Here is a 25,521-nt window from a genome sequence, read left to right as displayed (position 1 = left end):
GCAAACTCAACGAAGGAGTGGCGGAGGGGTATACGAGTCCAGAGGAATTCCCCGACGGAAAGCCGTAGTAGTTTAATGGGGGTCGCGTCACAAAAAAAAAGTGACGTCTCTTTCGCAAGCTCCAAATTTTGGGGAGCTTGTTCTTAATCAATTTGCGATAAGCAGCTAGCGAGATGGTTCTGCCAAAGGCGGTCAGAATTTTCCTTTCCCATTATCTTCCTTCGTTCTTTGCTTGCCGCTTGATCTCGCAAAAGAGACTCTTGGGACACAACGCAGCACATTTAAGTATCGACGCCATGTCGACTCCAAACCCTGAGTACCTGCGCTTGACAGGCCATAAATCCTTTACCCACCGCCTCATCCTCTCCACGCTGACTGGCCGACCCGTCCACATCTCTGGCATCCGCAGCTCGTCTCCCACCGCACCCGGGCTTGCCCCTCATGAAGTCTCCTTCCTGCGACTCCTCGAGGCTGTCACCAACGGCAGCTCCATGCAAATCTCCTACACCGGCACAACAATAACATATCACCCTGGTCTGATCACCGGCACTGTGGCCGGAGCAGGCGCGGCCTCAGACGATGTCATCGAGCATGTGTTGCCCCCGAATTGCTCCCGGGGCGTCACCTACTTCCTGCTACCACTGGCCCTTCTCGCACCCTTTTCAAAAGCACACATGAATGTTCGCTTCTCAGGGCCGGGCGTCATCACTTCCGCCACCAACACCGGCGACATGTCTGTCGACTCCTTCCGTACTGCCATCCTCCCACTTTACGCCCTTTTCGGCATTCCTCCTGCGCGCATCGAGCTGCGCGTATTACAAAGATCCTGTCCCGGGCCCAGGGGCACCGGCGGCGGCGGATCGGTCGAGCTGCGCTTTGCAAGCCAGGTGCGCCTGCCGAAGACTCTACATCTCAACAGGTCGCCCGGGCGGATACGGAGGATCCGTGGTGTCGCATACTGCACAGGTGTTTCAGCGAGCAACAACGCACGTATGATTCACGAGGCGAGGAGGATACTGAATCCATTGGTGTCGGATATACATATTGCCGCGCAGTACGACCCTGCGCCACTGGTGCCCGACAAGAACGCTCCAGGGAAGGGGAAGAAGAAGCTGGGTATAGGTTTTGGGCTGAGCCTGGTGGCCGAGTCCAGCGTGCCTGGTGTGCTGTACTCTGCGGATGTGGTAGCACCGCCGGAGGGCGGCGTGGTCCCTGAGGACATTGGCACACGGTGCGCATATCAGCTGGCCGAGACAATACAACAAGGAGGGTGTGTGGCCTGGTCGGCATCCAGGACGATTCTCACGCTGATGGCTATGGGGTCCGAAGACGTTGGGCGGTTAAGATTGAGCAAGGACACTGTGGGTACCGAGGAGGTGTTGCAACTGGCCAGGGACCTGAGGAGTTTTGGCGGAGCAAGCTGGGGACTACGACCTGTGGATGACGACGATTCCGATGACATATTGGTATCTGTGAAAGGCTCTGGCGTTGGCAACGTGGGCAGGAAAATCGCTTAATACCCCAATGATACAAATAATTCCTGAGGAAAGGATGTGACAAATATGATGATGCATCGTCGAAATGTCCATGCTATGCCTATTATCGCCCATCATCGCTGTCGTGCTCGACGCTCTAACCTTGCCTGGCTTTCAGCGGCGAGTGCAGCCCAGGTTGTCGTATATCCGGTCAGGCGCAATGGATAAGCAGCCACATTAGAGGCATTGGTACTCTCGGCGGCCAATGTGCGCATCGAGTGCACGACATGAAAATTGGCCAACAGACCGTTCCCGGACATCAGCACGTCCAACAAGCTCGGCCTGTCTGCGCCTTCTTCTCGAGAATCCGAGCCGCCCAACGATCGCAAGATCCGCTGATATCGAGCTTCCAGTGGCCCAGTACCACTGTTCCCCGCCACAGCTGGGGGCGGTCGCTCCGTCATCAATGGCTGCAATTCGATGCCCCTAGAGTCGTCCTCGCCAAGTGGATCGTCTCTCAACACGCCTCGCTCTTCGGCATCCAAATCCTGTGTCGATGTGGCATCCCCCGTCGTAACAGGTGCCTCCTGCGGAGCCGGAGTGTTGACATTCCTCTTGGGGAAGCCCCCGGCAGCGACGCTTCGTAAAGTAACTTCTATTTTCTTGAGACGGTCCTTTTCCAGCCACACTGCACACATGACGCACTGCAATACCAGGACTAGGCAGTCCAGCAGCAAGAGGCCGACCCTGGACGTGGGCGCCTTCTGTCCCACGAAATCGATGATGACGCCCCCGTGTAGATAGCCTCGCATTGTCTCGCTTGCTTCGGGAAGAGCGAGCAGGAGGTGGAGAAGCATGCATATTACGTTAGAGGCGAAGACAGTGTATATCTGCGGCCGTGGGGCAGGCATGAGTTTGAGGAAGTCTTCGGGTTTCGGTGTCAGGTACATGTACTGCACGAGGGAGCGCAGGACCAGGCGGGCAAAGGAACAGCTTCGTAAACAGCCAGGTCAGCAAAGAAACGCGGGATTGATGATGGGCGAGATGACCATACTCCATGTAGTACAAAACACACAGCTCAGCGAAGACCAGGACATCCAAGCTGCTCATGAGGTGTGTCATGAATTCCAGCTTCTTCGCAATGCCGGCCTTGGCCCGGCGTACCCGAGAAGACGAGCGTCGCCGTCCATTGCGAGACCGCCGATGTCGCGAGGACTGCTGCGTAGATGACTCTCGGGCGTCGCCCTCGTCCTGGGAGTTGGTATCACTGTCGTTGTCGTCGTGGGTAGGCAAGCGGGCCGCGGAGCTCGCTGGTGTGGGATCATCGTTCATAGCTCCGCCGCATCTGATGAGGAAGGCTTGTCGGGTCGGTTCGTTTAGGTTTGGCCGCACATATTATTTTGGTGAGGACTGTATCATCGGTCGTCGGCCTGAGTTCGCACAGTCAATTACTGGGCACCTTTGGAGCCTCTGGGGTCGGCCTGGGGTTGAAGAGTCTGGGCTCAGATCATGCGCGAGATATGGTTAATAAGCTGGGGATGACGGAAGTCGAGGCGAGGCCCGCCAAGCTATTGAGCCGCCCGCCTTAGTCGACAGTATCATGTACTGCATGCCATGCCAATCCTGTGCCTCAGCAGCAATGTATCCACAGACAGGTGTGCAAATAGTTGGAAAGGTGTATTTTTCTTAGTCTTTTGCAGAGGAGAAAAGGAAGCTAACTATTATCAATCCCGACCATTTGTCGTTCGCTCTGGGAGGTCTACTTGCAAATCGAATTGTCGATTGACCTTGTACCAGGGACTCTCAACATGTGCTTGGCTTAATCCTCCGCATCCCAACTCGAGGTCTTTTGAATGAGACTTGGCCTTTCTTGCCTTGAGGCAAGCAGGATTTGAACCATACCGTCGATACTTGACCGTGAGAAACGGAGGTCATTATCGACAACATCTCTCTGGTCGATGTATTCAACGAAAAGACGTCTTTACCTCTGACGCTCAATACGACGAGGCTGCGGACATGTGCTCGGCTACATGAGCTGGTAGGTCCCCTAATGTGTTACGGCTGTCTGTACGAAGGGTTCTGTCCTCCGCACCCGTGTTTGTGACCATTTGAGGTTCTCTGCAGGGCTAGAAACGGCGATGACACACAGTCTGGTGAGAAAAGGCCCGAGCCGACCACTGCCTAAGCAATATCCTGTGTTGCCTCAAATGGGCGTCCTTGGGATGTGAGTGCGCCGGGATTCTATTTGCACATGAACCTCCTTTTTCTTAAGTTTTGAATTAGACACGACAACAAGGTGACAAAGCCCAGCATTAAAACTACTCCACAGCTTGTAGTGAGACAGTATTGACTTGAATGATACCTAGCTCCAGCCTTGAATTGATTTCATGTGTACTAAATAATTGAGACAATGACCTGAATGCACAAATTTACGGCAATGGAATTGTCTATGCCTCTCTGTTTGACCTGCCTACCAACCGACCATAACCCGGTACTTTCAGTACATTGCCAGGTACCTGAATATCTATGTGCAGTAGAACAAGCAATACTGAGATGGGATGGAGGGAGGGGCACAGCGCAGTCAGGTTAACCCCACATGGAACTGACAGGGGTCCAGTGCATTTTCGAGACTTCGTTAGGACCCCTCGCTGTGACTCAAAATGGCTGGAGCAGCATTTTAGATCTACAACTCGCCCAGATAACCTGCTCGTCCTCTTGAATACAATCCACCGGTCAACACTTCGCAGTCGACAGGATGGCGTCGTCTGGCGATTTCGCTTCGGAGATTCTCCTGGCCCTGTCCAAATCAGACCCTATTCTGTCCCAAGAAACCTTCCCCAATGCCACCTTCGCAGAGATCAAAGCAGCTCTCGACAAGCTTGCGTCGCGGTCCATGGTCACATACAAAACGATAGAAAAAGACGAAGCAGCCCTCGAGCCTGAGGCTGAGGGGATAGTCGCCAATGGCAGTCACGAAGCAAGAGTCTTTGAAGCGTTGCGACAGGCAGTTGAGGGCCTCACTGTCCAGGATCTCGAGAAGGCCATCGGTGACAAGAACGTCACCAAGGTTGGCCAGGGAAAAGCCTTCAAGGAGAAGTGGATTTCAAAAACGAGCGACGGCAAGCTCAAAGCATCTGTGAGTGCCTCAAGAACTCACCAACAGAGAACCTGAGGCTGACTGAGGGTGCAGACCGATGCGATCAAAGACACGACCAGGGAACAGCTCAGGACTATCCAGGAGACGAAAACCTTCCCCGATGCCAAAATCCTAACCGATTTGAAGAAGCGCAAGCTGGTCAAGATGCAGAAAGTGATTCACTTCAGGATACAGAAGGGCGACAAGTTCGCCTTGGAAATCACCAAGGAGGAGACAGACCTGACGGCAGAGATGCTGCATTCTGGCGCATGGAAGACTGCGACCTTCAAACCCTACAATTTCAAGGCACTGGGAGCGGATCAGCGGGCGGGAGCCCTGCACCCATTGAACAAAGTGCGATCCGAGTTCCGGCAAATCTTCTTTGACATGGGCTTCGAGGAGATGCCGACAAGCAAGTTCGTCGAGTCCGGGTTCTGGAACTTTGATGCGCTCTTCGTGCCACAGCAACATCCTGCCCGGGACCTGCAGGATACCTTCTACATCTCGGATCCCAAACAAGCAGACCTGCCTCGAGCGACTGGCCCAGACGACAAGGCCGACTATAAGACATACGTGGAGAACATCAGGGCGGTGCATGAGAACGGGAAGTTTGGCTCGATTGGCTACAGATACCCTTGGTCAGAAGAGGAGTCAAAGAAACTGGTTCTGCGGACACATACGACTGCCATCTCGACAGCTGTGCTTCACAAGCTGGCCCAACAGAAGGGCCCCGATGGACGACCACCACCAGCAAAGTACTTCTCAATTGACAGAGTTTTCCGAAACGAATCAGTTGACGCGACTCACTTGGCAGAATTCCACCAGGTCGAGGGTGTCGTAGCTGACTACGGCCTGACCCTAGGAGGTCTGATGTCGTTCATGGAGGATTTCTTCAACAGGATGGGGATAACAGACCTAAAGTTCAAGCCTGCATACAACCCTTACACCGAGCCGAGTATGGAGATCTTCAGCTTCCACAAGGGCCTGAACAAAATCGTCGAGATCGGCAACAGCGGTATGTTCCGGCCTGAGATGCTGGAGCCCATGGGTTTGCCCAAGGACATGCGTGTGTACGGTTTTGGCCTTAGTCTGGAGAGACCGACCATGATCAAGTACGGCATCTCGAATATCCGCGAGCTGCTTGGACACAAGGTGGACCTGAACTTCATCGAACGGAATCCAGCTGTCCGTTTCTAGACGTGGGAATGAAGCGCGGGAGCAACAGAATTAGAAATTTCAAGAATCCATGAGTACATGTCAGAAGGGACAAAAGCGTGGGCTAGAGGATTGAATTTTTGATGCCAATCTGAAGAACAAAAGTTTGGAGTCTGGCTCCGTGTCGATTACATTTCTCTAAACCTGGCGAACATACTTTTGAGGCCCGTAAACATTTTCATGCCATCGCCGCAGCCGCTTCCCTGAAGCTGCCGACCAGTTTCCTTCTGGGGTCGACCGTGATGTGTGTGAATTCCCCGTGCGATTGCGCATCGTCCTCCTCGTCTGTTGAGAGCGAGCCATCGTCAGTAGCCCAAGTCTCGTCGCTGCCGACCCTGTAGAGCAGGGACTGGTATTGCGCCTGACGGTCTCGCACACCGCCATGCTTATGCCGCCGATCCGCGTTGGGGGCTGAATAGACGTCAATCATTTTATCCGACGTTCGGGCGACAACCCGCTGCAGAGCCTCAGTTTCCCGCTGAGCATCTAAAGAGTCGCTGTGCGGCGCCATTGCCATTTGTGGCTCCGCAAAGCTGCCGTAGTGCATCCCGTTCGGGACACTGAAGAGGAGTGGCCCGGATTCCACCTCGTCGTCCTGATCGACAGGATCCCGTGGTTGGCCACCCAAGCATGATGCGCAGACACCCATGGTATGTGTATGAGAAGCGAAGGCGAAGGATGCACAGAGAGAAGACCAGGGGTACAAGTCGGCGTAGATAGTGTACTTTCGGAGGGGTGGTTTATTTTGCTATCCCCTGGCGGAGGCTGGATCGGGAGTAGCGTGAGAGAAAAAAGAGTAAAAAGAGCGGAACGGCTTAGTACGGATTATGCATAGTCTGCATCGCCCATCAAGGTTGGTCTCGTTCTTGAAGGAGAAGGATGCTTCAAGAACAGAAAGACTTCACAAGGACGAGGCGATTTGGGGATGAAGATAAATTACAGTGGTACGTAATGGCAGCGGGGAATGGATCCGAGGGTTCATTGACCAAGAGGAGAGGATACCGATGCTTTTATCAACCCCACGAGCTCCATGGACACAGCTTCTTGCTATGGGACAGAGAGGCAGCTTGGGGATCGGCGCCCATTCCTCGTGAGAAGGGCTAGACTGCGTGCCAGATACACTGTTTGCAGTGTGACTGAAGTTTGATAATGTGTTGACGGTTGTTCAAACCCAGCTCGACCCGATCTACCAATACCCACTGCACGGCTTAAGAGTCATTGGGAGGCTAGAGTCATCTCCCTACGGGCATCGTCATTTCCCCAGGCCTCGATCCAGTTTGGCGGAGCCGATGGGCGGGACTTCCCATGGCCCAAAACGGGAGGCTCCTAACTTCGGAGCGCCGTGAACTGATCAATGCACGCGAGATTCAGAATTTTCCTCTCCCAAACTATGTCAGTCACTGCTCGCCTGTTAGCCCGCGTCCTCGCCCTTGTCCACTCCCTCACAGGCTGCATTGGCTTGCAGTAGTCACGGTACCTGTATGTATGGACGCGTGTGTATGGACGAGTGAAGTGGCGCCCCTCTCCTCTCCATGCACGAGCATGATACCCGGGCGGCGTTGCATTTGAGTCGTAGGATATTTGCAGCTGGGCGGGCTGGGCGGGGCCAAACGGAGTGGGAGAAAAACTGGGGACCTTGTAAAGTTTGGACAGGGGAGCTCCCAACTCCAACTTGGATCTGAACTGATAGTGCGAGCTCGGTGCATAGCATCTTATCGGCCCCGCCAGAAAAAAGAATCCCCCAAGGGTTCACATGTACTTCGTATGAATCACACCCTCAGTTTTTCAAATCCAGCTCCAGCACTTTGTCAATTGGGTATAAAGAGGACGGAAAGGGTTACTACAGCTGCAATTGGGTAACAGCGCCCTGGTCGTCGCCGTCCTCGTCCCCTCTCTATCCCAGATATCTCCGCCCAAAACATGGCGCCTTCAGCGGTGGCAGCTCGAACACCTGCCCTCCTCCGACACGGTCGTCGAGGGATCCCAATTACTGCCACACAGTCCATCAGGGCTTTCACAGCTGCAACGCCCAGCACCTCTGCCAGGTTACAGGCCCAAGCCCAACAGCTTGTTCAGAAGCGTAACTTCTTGACCAGCGCCCGTTGTCTGGCAGCGGTGTCCAGCCAGTCTGCGCCAAACCCGCAGGCGTACCTTGAGAGCGGTGTGGTCAAGCCCAAGGAGACTGTCGATGTAAAGAAGGTCCTGGTCATTGGATCCGGTGGTCTTGCCATTGGACAAGCTGGAGAGTTCGACTATTCAGGTTCGTCACTCAAATCGTGGGAGGCTCTGCTGGTCGAGCCAGATGAGTCACACCATATGATATGAAAAGAGCTGCGCGGAAGTACATGACTGCTGACAGAATATGCCCATGATATAGGATCTCAAGCATTGAAGGCCCTGAAGGAGGCCGGCGTCTCTTCTGTTCTGATCAACCCCAACATTGCGACCATTCAAACGAATCACTTTATTGCTGATGAGATCTATTACCGTATGTTGGGGAGCCTCCTGAGCTTGCGAACTGCCCTTGAACGTCTTCCTCGAAGACGCGAAGCACAACTCCCGCATCCCGCACCCCTTCACGCGCGGCGCACTTTCGCGCTCCTGCCATGCAACGCCAATGACACACCCTGTAGGGCATATGCTAACAGCGCCTCGTGTAGTGCCGGTTACTCCTGAATATGTCACGTACGTTATCGAGCGCGAGAGACCCGATGGCATTTTCCTCTCTTTCGGTGGGCAAACGGCCCTGAACTTGGGTGTTCAAATGCAGAAAATGGGTATCTTTGAGAAATATGGCGTCAAGGTTCTCGGAACCAGTGTCCGAACCCTCGAGCTCTCCGAGGACCGTGATCTCTTCGCCAGGGCTTTGGACGAGATCAACATCCCCATCGCGAAATCGATCGCCGTCAACACGATCGAGGAAGCACTGGACGCCGCTAATCAAATTGGGTACCCGATTATCGTCAGAGCTGCGTACGCCCTGGGAGGTCTCGGATCCGGTTTCGCCAACAACGAGGAGGAGCTCCGCAACATGGCTGCTCGCTCATTGACGCTGTCCCCGCAAATTCTGGTCGAGAAGTCTCTCAAGGGCTGGAAAGAGGTCGAATACGAGGTCGTGCGAGACGCAAACAACAACTGCATTACTGTATGCAACATGGAGAACTTCGACCCCTTGGGCATTCACACAGGCGACAGTATTGTCGTTGCGCCCAGTCAGACACTAAGCGACGAGGAATATCACATGCTCCGTTCGGCAGCCATCAAGATTGTTCGCCACCTGGGTGTCGTTGGCGAGTGCAACGTCCAATACGCACTGCAACCAGATGGCCTGGACTACCGAGTAATTGAGGTGAACGCTCGTCTCTCTCGGTCGTCTGCTCTTGCATCCAAGGCCACTGGTTATCCTCTTGCCTACACGGCTGCCAAGATCGGTCTTGGACACAGCTTGCCTGAGCTTCCCAACGCCGTGACCAAGACAACCACCGCGAACTTTGAGCCTTCCCTCGACTACATTGTCACCAAGATCCCTCGGTGGGATCTTGCCAAGTTCCAACATGTGAAGCGCGATATCGGGAGCTCGATGAAGTCTGTTGGAGAGGTCATGGCTATCGGCCGAACCTTTGAGGAGTCTTTCCAGAAGGCAATCCGTCAGGTCGACCCCAAGTTCGTTGGTTTCCAGGGTGACAAGTTCGAGGACCTGGACTTTGAGCTCCAGAACCCCACGGACCGCCGATGGCTCGCTGTCGGTCAAGCCATGCTCCACGAGAACTACTCCGTTGATAAGGTGCACAGTCTTACGAAGATCGACAAGTGGTTTCTGCACAAGCTGCAGAACATCGTCGACATGACCAAGGAGCTTCAGGCGATCGGTAGCCTTGACGGTCTGAAGAAGGATCTTGTGCAAAAGGCCAAGAAATTGGGTTTCTCGGACAGGCAAATCGCGAACGCTGTCAACAGCACTGAGGACAAGGTGCGGAGTCTTCGTCTGGAGTACGGCATCAGGCCGTGGGTCAAGAAGATCGACACTCTCGCAGCTGAGTTCCCTGCGGACACAAACTACCTCTACACCACTTACAACGCCTCGAGCCACGATGTCACATTTGAAGACAAGGGCACTATTATTCTGGGCAGTGGAGTGTACCGTATCGGTAGCTCTGTGGAGTTCGATTGGTGTGCTGTGAGCTGCACGAAGGCGCTCCGCGACCTGGGACATAAGACTGTGATGATCAATGTAAGTTTGCTCTTTTCTTCTTTTCAATTTTTGGACACGATCAACGTCCGCGCTTTCCGCCACGACCAACCGCCAGCTGCCAAATCGGTGGCACCTTCTGCCAAATTAGACGATTTCTGTCAGTTTTCGAGGCCACCTTCCGTCAACCATGGACCGCAACTGCCAGATGGCGCCTTTGGGCCCTCACTTGATGTCTGATTTCTTGCTCGACCCTTGGAAATTCTGGCAGATCTGGACAAGACACCCTCAACGCCTTCTCTTCTCTTCGCTCCTCTTAGCTTGTCGTCGTCAAATCTGTCAACCGGCCTGCCCTCCTGTCGTTCAAGAACCCAGATTTCCAGTCTCACGGGGCGTCGACGTTCACATTCGCTACCATTCTTGCCTACTTGCTGTCATTTTGCTCCCCATTGCTGTCAAAAACTGTCAAATCTCGTCAAAAACTGCCAATAAGTCATCGGATCTGGCACCACGCCTACCGCCATGGATTCCGATACCGTCCTACAGCTCCTTCTGCTGCAGGCGTGGTTGATCCTGGAGAACACTCCCCTCAACCGCAAGAATGCCTACTTCGACATAATTTTAGGCAGCCAGGACGTCCTGGAAGCAACCGCCATTGCTGCCTGTCTTCAATTCGCTCCTGGTCTGTTGGACGTCGTCCAATCTGCCACGCCGCCTACCATTGAGTTCTTCAAGAATCTGCCAACTGTTTCCTCGTCCCGGTGGGCCGTTTACGTACTAGTCATGGAAAAACTTGGCAGTCGTCCTCGTGTCTACTTTGGATCTGGCACCAATTCTGACGGTGGTGTCAACGCTCGATTCGCACAATACGACAGAGGCGACCGCATTCCCCAGTTCGTTCAAGAGGCCCTTGATGAAGGTTTCACGATCACTCACAAGGGGCTGATCTGCTGGATTCCATTTCCATCTGCCAGTTCAGTGCCAGTTCGTCGCCTCTTGTTCTACCTGTTTGAAGCCACTTTCGCCTATATTTTCTGGGCCATGCACACACTTGCCAAGGATACTGCCAGAACTGATTTCTGCTTGTGGGAAACTACGACACTCGACTATGATGGACTATGTTCTCACTCCGCCCTTGCGGACGCAATCAGCGCCGACTTCAACCTGTCAGAAGAGCAACTCGACGCCCAAGACGCAATCAGAAAAGAGAAAAGGTACCAGAATGGTATTGGCTGGTACCATAAGCAGCTGGCTACCAACTACGACGAATTCCGTGCCAAAACAGCTGCCGCAAACGCCAGATCCCGGGCCAAATCACCAGAACGTCGTAAACAGAATCTGGCAGCCAAAACGGCAGAATTCCTAGAAAATGACACTTTCCACTGCGAAGCGTGCCATCGCTCCTTCACAAGCAAGGTCGGCCTCGATGAGCACCTGGCATCTGGCAGACACAAACGGGTGGTGGAGGGTAATTTTTATTACTTCTGCGACCTCTGCGGCGTCCCGGTTTCTCAGGCGAAACTTATCGGTCGTCACAACGAGTCAAAGACGCACATCGCCAATCTGGCCAAGCAGAAGACTGGCAGCCCCGCGAAGAAAACTGGCAGCCCCACGACGAGGACTGACAGCCCCGCGAAGAAAACTGGCAGCCCCACGACGAGGACTGGCAGCCTCGCGAAGAAAAGTCTGGCAGCAGGCACCACCCAGAAGAGGACTGACAGGCCTCTGACGGGCTTTCCCCCGGCGAAAAGAAACCAGACATCCATCAAGGACTTTTTTGCGGCCGGCAACAAGGAAAATCTGGCACCCATCCGTCAGAATCCTCAGGATTCTGACGGCGATATCTACTAATCTGGCAGCCGCCAGTAGCTTTTTGGACGCCGTCCAACGCCTGGACGCTTCATTCTTTCTTTCCTTTGTGACGCATCATAGATCACCTGCTAACCAGTCCGCGCCGTATTCAGTACAATCCGGAGACGTATAGCACAGACTTTGATACTGCCGACCGCCTGTACTTCGACGAGCTGTCTTACGAGAGAGTCCTTGATATCTACGAGCTTGAGAATTCCAGCGGTGTCGTCGTCTCCGTCGGTGGCCAGCTACCCCAGAACATCGCGCTTCGCCTCCAAGAAACCGGACATGCCAACGTTCTCGGCACGGACCCCAAATCCATTGACCGAGCTGAAGACCGTCAGAAGTTCTCCGCTATCTTGGACAGCATCGGCCTTGACCAACCTGCATGGAAAGAGTTGACCTCTGTTCAGGAGGCCGAGGAGTTCGCGCAGCAAGTCAGCTATCCTGTGCTCGTCAGACCCTCGTACGTCTTGTCTGGAGCCGCTATGACTGTCATCCGCAGCAAGGACGAGTTAAAGGACAAGTTGGAGGCCGCCAGCAACGTGTCGCCTGATCACCCTGTAGTCATTTCGAAATTTATTTCGGGTGCCCAAGAAATCGACGTCGACGCGGTCGCCTCCAAGGGCAAATTGATTGTTCATTCCGTCTCCGAGCATGTCGAGCAGGCTGGTGTTCACTCAGGCGATGCTACTCTCGTCCTGCCTCCACACTCTCTTGACGACAAGATCATGGGCCGGGTCAAGGAAATTGCCGAGAAGGTTGCCAAAGCTTGGAACATCACTGGACCATTCAATATGCAAATCATCAAGGCCAAAGACCCTGAAGGTGGCGAGGATCAGCTCAAGATAATTGAGTGCAATCTGCGTGCCTCTCGATCCTTCCCCTTCGTCAGCAAAGTCCTCGGAACGAACTTTATTGATGTTGCTACCAAGGCGCTCGTCGGTGAGCAGGTACCCGAGCCCACGGATCTGATGGCTGTCAAGCGCGATTACCTTGCCACCAAGGTCCCACAATTCTCCTGGACCAGGCTTGCTGGCGCCGACCCCTTCCTCGGCGTCGAGATGGCCTCGACGGGTGAAATGGCTTGCTTTGGTAAGGACCTGGTTGAAGCCTATTGGACGTCTATGCAATCATCCATGAACTTCCGCATGCCCGAGCCGGGTGAGGGTCTTCTCTTCGGCGGCGAGCTGAAGAAGGAATGGCTCACCAAGATTGTTGACTACCTGTCTCCTCTCGGTTACAAGTTGTTTGCCGCGGACAACGAGGTGAAACAATTCATTGAGTCCACAGCCGGGAACAAAGTGAGCGTGGAAGTGATCGAGTTCCCCAAGGAAGACAAGAGGGCCCTCCGTGAGGTGTTCAAGAAGTACGACATCCGCGGTGTGTTCAACCTTGCACAGGCCCGGGGCAAGACGGTGATGGACGTGGACTACGTCATGCGAAGGAATGCTGTCGACTTTGGTGTACCTTTGTTCATGGAGCCCCAAGTAAGTTTTGTTGCCCCTTCTGCGAGACATGGCAAGCATGCTGACCCGCGCGTGATAACCAGACTGCAATCCTGTTCGCCCAGTGCATGAGTGAGAAGCTGCCCAGGCCGGAGGGCATTCCATCTGAGGTTCGTCGGTGGTCTGAGTTCCTAAAAGGCAAGCCTTTGTAGATTACCCAGTCTAGATGGGTGGAATAGTAGAGGGCATAAAAAGGCCCTGGATATCTCTTGGAGGGCGTTCATAGGTCTTACTCCTTATGTTTTACTGTTGCGATTATATGCAAATAAGCTGTGGCATCTGAAATTATCAGAAAAGCGAGATACCACTCTGTCTTTCCAGCTCCAGAAGAGCTTTGGAAGCATGAGGATTTCAAAGCAGCTAGGGCAATCCTGGTGGATTATGTTCTTAGGAGCAGTGGCAACCAAAAGTCTTTTTCAGTCAAATAACGCTGTAGATGAATTCCAATGGAACAAGCAAACTGTCAAAATGATGTGATACTTAGATTCGTCTTGTGTATAACCATAATCGAGCATGTGGTCTAGTTTAATTGATTATAAATCAGTCTCCTACAGAATGACATCTAACAAGCTATAGTCAAATCTCTTGGTGAATAACCCTCTGTATAATAAAGTTCTATAAAACAGCCTTCTACTAGACAACCTCCTATGAAATAACCTTCCATTGAATAGTCTCTTATAAATTAATCTCTTGTAAGATAACCTCCTGCAGGATAACCTTTTATACTCTGTAAAACGAATTCCTGTTACATAACCTCCTATAAGATAATATTCCAGGAGATAATTGTCCCTAGGATTATCTCTTACAGGATAAACTTCTATGGAGTAGTCTCCCATAGTAGAATATCCCACAGGATACTTTCCTATAGGGAAACCTTCCATAGAATAACCTTGTATACTTTGTGGGATAACCTTCTATAGGATAACCTTTTATACTCTGTGGGATAACCTTCCATGGGATAACCTTCCATGGGATAACCTTCCATGGGATAACCTACAACACTCTGTGGGATGATCTTCCATGGGATAACCTTCTATACTCTGTGGGATAACCTTCTATGGGATTACCTTCTTTACTCTGTGGGATAACCTCCCATGGGATAATCTCTTATGGGTTAACCTCTCATAGGATAACCAATTTTGGGACAACCTTGTGTGGGATAATCTTCCGTGGGATAACATCGTGAACCAAGCTCCGTGTGAGATAATCTCTTGTGGACCAACGCCTCGTAGGATAATTCACTATGAGATTACCTCCTATTGGGCAACCTTCCGTGGAATGACCTCATTGGGAAACTGTGAGCCTGACAGTATAGTTGGAGTCTGTTCCCGATGATGGGTACTACGGCCACTGTCAGGTTTTGCCACAAAAATAGACGGGTAGCCAAAGGCTGGGCAGGGGGGCTTCAAGCACAGTCCCGTCCTTAAATGTCCATCGTGAGATATCTACAACACCCTGGAGCTCAATGGCTGTGCTATGTCGTTGCGCATAGCAATTCGTGAGATTTACACTGTGCAGCGAAGTACCAAGTAGGGTGCAAAGGCATGCGATCCAAATAATGTATTATTTTCGTGCTCCCATGGAAACACCGAAGACCCTTCGGCCCAAACCCCATAGAAACGCCAGCACATACGAGGCCAACAGTGCTAACCATACTAGACAATGCTGGATTTATAAAGAGACGTACCTGCTCACGGCCATCATAGTCTCGTAATTCCCGGAACTCGCTTGCAATAACATCAACCGTGGGCTAGATAATGCCCATTGAGAGTAATTATATGGCATCCTCAAACGGACAATCCACGCTATTATGCCCATCCTTCTCACATAGCGCGCACCACGCCTCCGCGTCAATAATGCCAGATTCCTTGCCAGCTACTGGACCCGGATCGTTCAGATTCGGGATCATCTTGACGGGCTCGGATACACGCCCGGCAGGCTCGGCTGCAGCCGGTAAATGGGGCGACAGAGGGGCCACCTTGTACTCATCATGCTCGTGTGTCTGGGGTGGTGCCAGGGCCCCTTGATCCTGGACTTTGGGCGTCGGCAAAGGCTCAGCTGCAGCGGGCTGGTTGCCGAACATATTCGTGCAGGTCAGGATGTCATGACCAGAAGTCTCGCACAGCTCGCACCAGAGTGTGCTGTTCTCCGTGACTGATGACAGGGCATCGCTCTCGGCCATTGTGTCCAACGTATGGGCTCGTTGATGCGACCGCCTCTGCCCAGGCTGCTGCTGCTGCTGCTCCGGCGAGCGGTGCTCGAGCTCCTGAGCCAGGACGACCGTGTCGCGGGAGTCACGGGCAGATGAGCGCTGCGCCATGGTTCCATTACCGCGCACGGTCGCGGCGCTGCCCCTTCTAAGGGCCTCGATCTCGTGCTCCATGTCCTCCTCCTTGCTCGTCTTATCGTCCAGGGCGGCTCGGAGTTCCGCTACTTGGCGCTCAAGCTTCTCGCGCGCGATGCGGTCGTCTACATTGGTCCGGGAATCGTGTGATGCAGACCTATGAGGCTGCGGCCTATCGGCTCCATCTGGTAGTGAGTCTCTACCGAGAGAGTGAATGATTGCTTTGAGGCCCCGAATCTCGTCCTCCTTTTGCTCCAATTGTTTGAAAAGCGCTGAGTTGTCTCCGTTCGATTGACCAGCTGTGCCGTTGGGTGCGCCGGCCGCCTTCTCTCTTTCTCTCCTGAGCTCTGTCCGCGTCCTCTCGACTTCACCCCTCAGGAACTCCACCTCGCCACGGGCCTCGGCCTCTCCTCTCCTGGCATCCTCAAGACCTTCTTCAAGTTCCTGAACGAGTTCCTCCAACTGCTTTAACTGTGTCGCAACCACATCAACATCACTATTCCGCTCTTGGATTTGTTGTATGTCCTGCATCAGCTCCTCTATTCGCTTCTCGTAGACCCTTTCCGTCTCTGCGCTTGCCAGCTCCAATGTGTCGATAGTGCTTCTGAAGTCGGCCCTGTGAGAGTCAAATTCGGACGTGAGCATTGCGATCTTATCATTCTTTTCCCGAACCAGCGCTCGCAGCTCCCCTGTTTCTTTGTCGCCCAGGCTGTCCTTCCGACTCGGGGGTGGAGGCATTTCGGCCTGCTCCATTAGACTCTGCACCTCCGTGAGGCTTTGTTCCATGTCTGCTAATGTTGCCGACTGTTCCCTGAGTTGTCTATCGCGATCCTCCAACTCAGCACGTAACCGCTCAATTTCCTCATCATGGCCGCTGGTCTGCCGCGATGGAGCCCTGTGCCTGAGGGCTGATGCCCTTCCGTTTCCAATCGGTGTCGACTCTTCATCCGTGGTGAAGCCTGCAGTCGGCCCCGAAAGCGCAGATGAACTCCGCGGTCCCATACTGAAATTGCGACTCGGCTGTAGCATTCCTCTCTTGGGCGGATCGCTTGGCGCCGCACCGCTGTGTACGCTCTTGGAGAATTTTGTTTGCGTCGGACTGCCATATCGAGGGGTAGGTTTGCCAGGTGTCGCGATGCTAGGCCGCGCCGCTGGTGTCATCTGTAGCTTTCGTGTTGGCGACTCTGGGCGCGGCAGTGAAGGCCTCGATTTCTTTCCCAAAGGGCTGGCTGCGCGTGCAGGACCGACTGATTTGGAAAATTGTGGTAACGAAGGCGTAGGTGGTGTAAAGTTGGTAGAATTCTGTGTGCCGGCCTTCAAGCCAGTCGCAGCAGAGACAGGAGTCTTCGGGAATGAGATCGACGCGGAGGCTGACGAGGGTTCGCGCCTCACGGCCTTGTTCAGTGGGAGGAAAATACCGGCGCCAGGTACGCTGGTAGCAAAATAAGACACGCTACAAAGGGGGTGTTAGCAAGGCAAGATGCGATGGCGACTGCGCCAGAGAGCAGACAGAGCCGGAGCCAACGTACCCGTCCACGTCGCCATTGTTCTTGCCGCGTGACGCAAAGTCAGAATGCAGCTCGACGCCGGCAAATATGCCTTTCTTGCCCTCGACAGTGCCGACGAAGCGAACCGTGCCGCACATGTTGCCAGGCACATCCACTTCGTCCCCCAGAGCAAGGTCGTCGCCAGCAGCGGCTGGGGCGCCTGCCCTGGGAGTAAGAGGCATCTTGTCTTTGCGCGGAGGCGAGCCGTTCAAGGAGGCGAGTGGGTAGCTCTCGGTAGCATCTGGGACGGTGGCGAGAGAGGTCGGCGTCAGGGTGGCTTGAGAGGCCTTGCGCTGCAGGGAGCCGGGCAGCGAAGCGAGTTTGGAATGCGCCGAGAAGAGGCTGCTCAAGTTGGGCGTCGAGGCCGTCACGATCTTGCTTATGCCTGAAGCCTTGCGAGTGGGATGTCGGAGAGCCCGGGGAGCTGCTGGCAAGGCAGTATGTGTTTGCTGTGGTGACGAGGTTGCAGGGGAGGAGAGGAGGGTTGCGGTTTGCCCAGCGGTGGCCATGGTGGGGGAGGGGGGTGGTCAAAAGGAGGCGCCGGATTTGTACTGTTCCTTCAGCTCGTCGTATTGATCATTCATCTCATTTACCACTCCGGTCCAGCGTGGTGGTCCCAAAGCGCCCCCTATAACCCTGCTCCTTGGGCGCCAGAGACGCTGAAAGACAGGGGGATCCAGCACACCAGCGCTCGGACAGGCTGGCGCTGAAGCTGAGAATCTGCCAGAATTCGAGGGGTGCAGGCGGCGACACGCTCCAGACGCGACTTTGAGCCTCAAGCTAGGACGGGCCGTCCCAGATTTTGTTGACAGTCCGCTCCTGACGCGGAAGCGACAAAGCTGGGGAGAGAGGCGACTGGAGGTTTGAGTTTCGACTCTTGGCCTGAGCGAGGGCTACTGGCCCGCAAGGATGTTTCCTGCTGGTGCTTCCCGTCTCCGACTTTTAGCTTCCACGGTTGTGCTTGTCCAAGGCCCGTGTCGCTCGTGCTGTTAGTGGCGTCTGTGTGTCTAGGGGGGTTGACTTCAGACGATCCAACGTCTGCCCGATGTCGTGTCGGAAACTTCAATGGATTTCTTCGAAGGTTGGTCGTAAGGAGTGTATCGAAAGGAAACTGGGATGCGCGGCAATTAAAGGGCTCCCCTCCTTCAAGAAGAAGACAAATCCAGGTCAACAAAGATTGGAGACGCGGATTGTGACAGGCCAACGCGCTCCCTGTTGTTGCTGTCGCTAATGGCTGGGTTGGTGTTTATCTGCGAGGGCCTGCAGGCGAGATGCACGCACCAAGATGGTTGGGCGATGGTAGATGCTCGCCCGGCTCAAGGTTGGGCTCAATCTGTCACGAACTTGTGACAGATAGACAGGCAGCTAAGCAGCACAGATACTACAAGGAGCCGATTGCGCTTCGGAAGATGCCATGCGCACAGGAGATCTCCTTATTATACACACATGCCACAATCTCCTCTCTCCCAATGACGTGCCTACGTTTGTACATGGTAGTGTAAAGGCATGCCAGCATGCGTCCTGATGCTGGTGGCCCGTCGTATCAGCGTCCAGGATCGTGCAGATAGACGGCCTGGTTCAATTTCCCCCATCTGGTCGTCATCTCCCTCGTGCGCAGCAGCTGATCGGGCACAGAAAAGGCAAAAGAGATGAAAAGGGTCTGCTATAGGGGACCTATAACATGACCGAGATTTCATCAAGCCGGTTCATCGGCAAACTCTTCTCACGTAGAATACCAGAATACTACCCACACCAGAGCCCTGTGACCGGTTCGCGAATTTTTCTACGGTACAGACGCGCCACAGGGAAACATCGCGGTCTGCCTCGGGATGCTCTGACCAAGAATGTTCATCTCATTGGGCTTGAGCCGAGATCATGACGAGGCAGTCCGAGAAAACCCCAGATTAGTGCCCAGCATTGTCTGGAGGACTAATCCAAGGCTCTCTGTGACCACTCGGATGTGGCATGTTGGTCGCACGCCTGAATATAAATCATCAAAACTCGGCCAGATACCCGGGAGAAGGCGTTGGCGGGCGGCGGGCGGCGGACGCTTCCCTGCATACGGGAGCATCCCCCCACGATCCCAGGATCCCAGGCACAGCCCTAGCTGGCCTCGCACGACCTGATGACCCACATCAACACCTGGGAGCAGGGTCTGGGCCGACTGGGGCAACTCGGAGATTACCCATTGACAGTCATTGACAATGACGCCCAAGTCGGGAAGTGATCCGGCACAATGATTTGAGCCCAAGATGCTCATCATCTTCTGCCTCAATAGCGCCGATCAACAGGCCTGGTGTCCTGCGTCAAAATGGCAATCGAGTGGATTCCTCCGCATGCCCAATGCAGGCTAGGTAAAGTTACTTCAAGATCGGAAGATACCTAACTAAGTTTTTGAGATGCTAAAGGCATGTGGACTAGTCTATCTGTGGGGCGAGGCCGACCGGGCCCGGTGTCCATCTCCGGGCCACCTCCCCGGCGACACATTTCGCGCGAGCATTCCAAAGTTCGATGCGGCGTCTGTCATTTGGGCTCATCCGCTCTTGGACAACGCGAGAGAATGCTTTCAGAATCGTCAAATACGGAGGAGTCGACCTAAAGCCGTCGTACTGGTCCTTGAGGTGACAAGTGTCACTGTTACCATCACTATCAATTGTGTCTCTCATTGCACCCCAAGGGTGAGGACAACTGGCCCCAACGCATTCCTGTCAACTCAACACTACGCGGCTAGAGCTGCTACCAACTCCGAAGCTGACTCGCTCGTCGTGAAATGGCTGTTCTTACCAAACCGTGTCTGGAAGTGCGTCGCTGCTTCCGAAGGGCGGGTGGTTGGCTTGGTCTGACAAACCGAAGTAACTCGTCGAAGCTCCTCCGATGTCTCCGGCCCCGACAATGCCAACGCTACCATGTCAAGTCCGCGCTCGATGGCCACATTGTGATGATGATGTTCTCACTAATGGAAAGGCCAAGTGAAATGCAAGAATAGCCATGACCTTCTGGGCACTAGCCTGCCCTTCGATTAGCTAATATCGAATAACATCCAATTCGTCTCGATGCTCCCTCAAGGTGGTGGCGTGTGATGTTCCCGCTCGATGATATCGGACCGCCCCAACGGCCTTGTCCCGTCGTTCAAGACCATGGCCTCACGGTGTCGGTGTCTGATCCTTTGCTCCTCAGGACTCTGTTCTAGGTTCCTCGGCGTGGGCTCCGCATTGTCACCGTCCAGTATCTCCGTCTCGATATGTATCGATGCGAAGACGTCGAAGCTCTGCGACACTGTCTTCGGCATGAGCCCCGCCTTTTCCAGAGCGTCCCGGCCGATAGCACTCTGCTGTATTTTCTGGATAATCTCGACGATCCTGTTCGTTTTGTACATGTACTGGAAGAAATTGTGCTCCCTCTCCTCAGGCTTGTCACCCCAGTTCTGCTTCGCCAACCACTTCTCCACGATCCCTGCCTGGATGAATCTGTCCGGCCCGTACTTTTGCATCAGCTGTGAGATAAACATGAAACAGAGCTTCTCGGCCATATCGCGAAGCCCGTATTCGTCAAACCATCGGTCGTCAAGCTTCTCCAGGGGCGCGCGGTCGGCGAGGCAGTGCTCGAGGGAACGGACGAATGCGGAGTAAGCGCGTGTGGTGTTCAGCTTTGAAAGGCTTTCTGTACTTAGTGTCAGTTTGAATTAAGGTCGGCCAGGTCTGCTATAACGAAGCAAGTGCCGGAAGCGCAGAGACATTTACTCATGCCGAAGCCATCGGGATGTCCGGTTGCTTCTGCTCTATAGTATTGCCACCTGCCCTTCCGCCACTTACCAGTATACCAGCGGTGGTAACTCATACGCGGGTCTGTGATGAAAGCAAGCGTGCGCAGGTTCTTCATGCGCTCATCGTAGTCCGGCCGAGTGATTCCCCAAAGCAGATAATCAATCGTCTCACCGTCGTTGACGGCTCTATCGCAAACTATCTTGGCCGCAACCTCACGGATCGCAAAATTGTAATGACCGAGGAGCATGTCTAGGGTGCTTGGTCTGAGCGAGTCCTCGGTCTCCTGCGTGATGTACTGTGTCGTGGGCTGCTGCGGCTTGATCTCGGTCCCGTCGCGCCATTGCTGGAGGAGCACGCGCATGGTGGCAACGACGCCCACGAAGGCTGCTGTCAGGCCCACCACCACCACGCGCTCATCGCGCGCATATGTAAGGAATGACATGGTGGCGGCCTGTCGGTCTGCTCCAGCAGTGAAGCTGGGCTGAGATGCGGCGTGTATGAGTCTGACAAGTTAACCCAGGTACCTAGTACCTCAATTATATGCGAACGACCAATTGCCAAGCAGTGCCTGCCACTAGCTCCCGTTCTGCCGACCCCAAGCTCTCACCGCCAAAATTTATCGATAAGATAAGCATGGCGACGACTGGGACGGTTCGAAATTTCATCAATCACCGCGACATCTGCATCTACATTTTGAGGCTTTCGTACAGCCTTCCAATTTGCCACAAAATGCCTGCTTCACAACTCAAGAGGCTCAAGGCCTCCCTCCGCGACCAGGGCATAATTGGGCCTCAGCAATCGAAAAAGCAGAAAAAGGCAACCGCCAAGGATGGACGGGCTCGCAACGAGAAGCGCCTGCAGCGCGGCGCTGCCCTCGAGAATATTCGAGAGCAATTCAACCCATTCCAGTTCAAAACAAACGCCCGAGGTCCAAAATTCGCTGTGACCACCGATAAACCCGACCCAAAGAAAGGGATCGTGGGTCGTCCTGGGATGGCGAAAGCGCTGGGCGAGGAGAGGAGGAAAGAGACGCTGCTGGTCGAGATGCAGAGGCGGAATCGTATTGGAGGGATTTTCGACAGACGGTTTGGTGAGGGCGACCCGAGTATGACCCCAGAGATGGCGGCCGCACAGCGATTTGCGCTCGAGAAGCAGAAGACGCACAAGAAGACATCGATGTTCGATTTGGAAGACGACGACGAGCCAGTTCTGACCCACGGGGGCAAGTCCTTTGAGTTCGACGAAGATGGAGAACTCAAAGATGACTTCAACGAGGAGTTTTCCGACAGTGGCTCGGATATGTCAGATCTGGAGGATCACAATCGCAAGAGACTAAAGCGGTTGCGAGAGCAAGTAGAGGCAAACGAGGAAGGCGATGAAAAGGAGCCCGAGAAGAAGAAGTCAAAGAAGGAGGTAATGGAGGAAGTCATCGCCAAGTCTAAATTCCACAAATATGAACGCCAAGCTGCGAAGGAAGATGACGAGGACCTCAGATTAGAGCTGGATAAGGAGACAGCCGACATTCGCTCCCTTCTCATGGGCCAGCGCATGAAGAATGGAGAGAAGTCACATGACGGCACAAAAGACGGCAATGGATTGACACCCGTCGCAGCGGTGGATAGGGATGCTTTTGAAAAGGATTACGACCTTGCAGTCAGGAAGATGACGCAGGACAAGCGGGCAAAGCCGACAATGAGGACCAAGACAGACGAAGAAATTGCAGAGAAAGAGGCTGAGCGACTTCGCGAGCTGGAGGAGAAGAGGCTCAAGCGGATGAGAGGCGAGCATGTAAGCGACTCGGAAGAAGACGAGGAAAGTGAAGCAGACGCCGACACCGAGGACGACAACGATGACAACAAACCTGCCTTCGAAATTATCCGGACCGATGGCGAGGAAGTTGATTTCGGCCTCGGCAAAGGTATCAAAGTACGTCCAACTGCGACAGAACTTGGGTTCGACGACGAAGATGATTTCATAATCGAGGACGACTTGATCGCAGATGGGTCCGACTTGGGTGACGTTGACGATGCTGATTTTACGTCAAGCGAAGATGAGGGCCAGGCTGCCGAAGAGGATGACGACGATGAATTCACGAAAGGGCTTCTTACAGAAAGCGAAACAAAGGACGCCATCTTTAGCAAGGAAACAAATTTGGGCAACGCGGGCGTAACAGATGACGGCTTGCCATACACATTTCCGTGCCCGCAAAGCCATTCTGAATTCCTCGACGTTGTGGAGAACATCCCGTTGTCTAAACAACCGACTGTCATTCAACGTATACGAGCATTATACCACCCCAAGCTCAGGAGTGAATATAAGGAGAAGTTGTGCAACTTCTCCAGAGCTCTGGTGCAGCATATCGCCTACCTGGGCACTGTCTCTGGCGACGGTCTGTACGTCACGTTAGAGAGTCTGATTCGGCATGTGCATTCTCTGGCCAAAATGTTTCCTGTCGAGATTGCACAGGAGTTCCGCTCGCACATCGAACAAATGGGACATCAGAGACCTTTGACACTGGAGGTTGGGGACTTGTATATCTTGACAGCGATTGGGTCTATGTTTCCCACCTCGGACCATTTCCACCAGGTTGCGACGCCGGCGATGCTCTCAATGGGGCGTTTCTTGGGCCAGAAAATTCCGGCTAACCTGGCAGACTATGCCACTGGAAGTTATCTGTGCATCCAGTCCTTGCAGTACCAAAAGCTTGCGAAGCGCTATGTGCCAGAGGTCATGAACTTCACATTGAATACCATCTGCGCCCTGGCACCTGAAAAGTCCAAACGGAAGCTTGGCCTGTTCCCCATACACGAACCAAGTCCTGCGATACGGACCAAGGGTGCAAAGAAGACTGCGATCCGCAAGCTTGGCTGCAATGATTGCCGAACATCAGAAGCCGAGCTCTCCGTCGAAACAAAGGTCTCAATATTAAGTACAAACATATCATTACTGATGGCGGCTTCCGAGACATGGGCGGGGAAGCCTTCCTTCTTCGAGACATTCGAGCCAGCACTCAGAACATTGGAATTCCTCACGTCCAAGCCCAATCGACCGCATCTTCCTGACGCACTCCTCCAGGATGCTGAGAAGCTAGCTGCACACCTCTCTCGTGCTCTCAAGGTTGCGACGCTGTCGCGGAGACCGCTGGAGCTCCACCACCACAAGCCACTCGCCATCAAAACATTCATTCCCAAGTTCGAGGATGGCTTTGACCCAGAGAAGCACTACGACCCGGACCGGGAGCGGGCGGAAATGGCCAAGCTGCGGGCGGAGCACAAGAAGGAACGTAAGGGAGCGATGCGGGAGCTCCGCAAGGACGCAAACTTCTTGGCGCGCGAGAAGCTGCGCCTCAAGAAGGAGAAGGACGCCGCCTACGAGAAGAAGTACAAGAGGCTCGTGGCAGAGATCCAGGGCGAGGAGGGCCACGCAGCGAACGAGTACGAGAGAGAGCGGCAGAAACGGAAGCAGTCGAAGAACCGGTAGACGTCTATCCAGGTGGTCTGGAAAACCTTAGTTTACTAGTACCCTTCACTCGAATTGTACAATTACCAAAAATCGGGCCTTTACTTTAACAGGCCTTATGTTCAGATTCCGCATATTATCATCGCAACCTGAAGATATTATTGCCCACTATTTGAACTTGTCTCTCTCGTTCGATATCAGAGGAGGATCCGCAGCCAAATGCTCATCTGTCATTTTTGATGCCCGATCGGTGACATATGTGGTTGCTGTTGTCCTTGGGTTGCAACATGCGGCCTGCATCGATCTTCCAGTATGCTGCGCTGAGACGTTCAATCACTCTGTCATCGCTGACTTGTCATCAGCGGAAACGAAATTTTAAGTATTGGTGATAGCACACCGTGCGTTGTGAGCGACCATTGCCCAGAGATCCGACGACTTGGCGGAAGGCCAGTGGTGAACAAGCTGTTGATCTAGGCCTCATGCTGCCCTCATCTCGACGTATATCCCTGGTCATCCTTGGACATTGAAGTATTTAAGTACCCAGGCTTTGAACGGTAAAATATATTTCCCAAGACTTAAATTATGCTGACAGTTTATGATGTGCAGGACTGTTCGGTGATTCTCTGTCAAAGAAATTGCACTGCTGAGACATCGCCTTATCGCAATACTTTATAGTATGCTCACTCAAGGTCAATTAATTTAGACCGCCTCAAAAATCGCAAGAGGCTGTGTTCTAAATGAACTAAAACCAGAACCTGCATGTGTTCCTGTGACCACGCGGTATGTGGGAGTCTTCCTCAATTCCAACTATGGCTTGGATCTTCCTGTGTCAGTCTCTGGGAGTCACTGCCAACTCCCCGCGCATCTCCTTCTGCTTTGTCTCGACTCAGGACTTGGGCAGGTCGCACCGAGCACTCGGGTGGGCTGTGAATGCAGCATCGAATGTGATGGGTTCACTACGGGTCACTAAGGACCTAGGTACCCAGATAGGTCTTTAGGTACCCAAGGCTGCCTAAGCACGTAGACTTTGTAC

The 25,521-nt window shown here is 53.6% G+C and overlaps 9 protein-coding genes across 9 annotated transcripts; 5 read left to right on the top strand and 4 right to left on the bottom strand.

The window, feature by feature from the left end:
- Positions 1-296: 296 nt before the first annotated feature.
- On the top strand, positions 297-1,517 carry J7T55_008532 (RNA-3'-phosphate cyclase family protein; the record flags this gene model as incomplete). Its single annotated transcript, XM_053138858.1, has 1 exon — positions 297-1,517. One exon carries the CDS (start codon positions 297-299, stop codon positions 1,515-1,517), a length of 1,221 nt encoding a protein of 406 aa, XP_052997807.1.
- A 92-nt stretch (positions 1,518-1,609) lies between these two features.
- J7T55_008531 (uncharacterized protein) lies at positions 1,610-2,807 on the bottom strand (the record flags this gene model as incomplete). The annotated part of the gene is made up of 2 exons (XM_053138857.1): positions 1,610-2,468; positions 2,551-2,807. The coding sequence occupies 2 exons, from the start codon at positions 2,805-2,807 to the stop codon at positions 1,610-1,612; spliced, it is 1,116 nt and encodes a 371-aa protein (XP_052997806.1).
- Positions 2,808-4,230: 1,423 nt separating this feature from the next.
- Positions 4,231-5,808, top strand: J7T55_008530 (phenylalanyl-trna synthetase alpha chain; the record flags this gene model as incomplete). Its single annotated transcript, XM_053138856.1, has 2 exons — positions 4,231-4,611; positions 4,666-5,808. 2 exons carry the CDS (start codon positions 4,231-4,233, stop codon positions 5,806-5,808), a joined length of 1,524 nt encoding a protein of 507 aa, XP_052997805.1.
- Positions 5,809-6,004: 196 nt separating this feature from the next.
- On the bottom strand, positions 6,005-6,475 carry J7T55_008529 (uncharacterized protein; the record flags this gene model as incomplete). Its single annotated transcript, XM_053138855.1, has 1 exon — positions 6,005-6,475. One exon carries the CDS (start codon positions 6,473-6,475, stop codon positions 6,005-6,007), a length of 471 nt encoding a protein of 156 aa, XP_052997804.1.
- Positions 6,476-7,746: 1,271 nt separating this feature from the next.
- On the top strand, positions 7,747-10,255 carry J7T55_008528 (carbamoyl-phosphate synthase arginine-specific large chain; the record flags this gene model as incomplete). The annotated part of the gene is made up of 3 exons (XM_053138854.1): positions 7,747-8,086; positions 8,204-8,314; positions 8,487-10,255. 3 exons carry the CDS (start codon positions 7,747-7,749, stop codon positions 10,253-10,255), a joined length of 2,220 nt encoding a protein of 739 aa, XP_052997803.1.
- Positions 10,256-10,537: 282 nt separating this feature from the next.
- On the top strand, positions 10,538-13,526 carry J7T55_008527 (arginine-3; the record flags this gene model as incomplete). The annotated part of the gene is made up of 3 exons (XM_053138853.1): positions 10,538-11,828; positions 11,948-13,356; positions 13,419-13,526. 3 exons carry the CDS (start codon positions 10,538-10,540, stop codon positions 13,524-13,526), a joined length of 2,808 nt encoding a protein of 935 aa, XP_052997802.1.
- A 1,622-nt stretch (positions 13,527-15,148) lies between these two features.
- J7T55_008526 (uncharacterized protein) lies at positions 15,149-17,774 on the bottom strand (the record flags this gene model as incomplete). Its single annotated transcript, XM_053138852.1, has 2 exons — positions 15,149-17,171; positions 17,248-17,774. 2 exons carry the CDS (start codon positions 17,772-17,774, stop codon positions 15,149-15,151), a joined length of 2,550 nt encoding a protein of 849 aa, XP_052997801.1.
- Positions 17,775-20,326: 2,552 nt separating this feature from the next.
- On the bottom strand, positions 20,327-21,471 carry J7T55_008525 (cytoskeleton-associated protein; the record flags this gene model as incomplete). The annotated part of the gene is made up of 2 exons (XM_053138851.1): positions 20,327-20,925; positions 21,078-21,471. 2 exons carry the CDS (start codon positions 21,469-21,471, stop codon positions 20,327-20,329), a joined length of 993 nt encoding a protein of 330 aa, XP_052997800.1.
- Positions 21,472-21,758: 287 nt separating this feature from the next.
- J7T55_008524 (rrna maturation protein) lies at positions 21,759-24,509 on the top strand (the record flags this gene model as incomplete). The annotated part of the gene is made up of 1 exon (XM_053138850.1): positions 21,759-24,509. One exon carries the CDS (start codon positions 21,759-21,761, stop codon positions 24,507-24,509), a length of 2,751 nt encoding a protein of 916 aa, XP_052997799.1.
- Positions 24,510-25,521: the final 1,012 nt, after the last annotated feature.

The sequence above is a fragment of the Diaporthe amygdali genome (genome assembly GCF_026229845.1).
Source record: "Diaporthe amygdali strain CAA958 chromosome Unknown NODE_4_length_2575358_cov_65_588622, whole genome shotgun sequence".
Lineage (NCBI taxonomy): Eukaryota > Fungi > Ascomycota > Sordariomycetes > Diaporthales > Diaporthaceae > Diaporthe > Diaporthe amygdali.
This window is presented reverse-complemented; position numbering and strand designations above follow the sequence as displayed.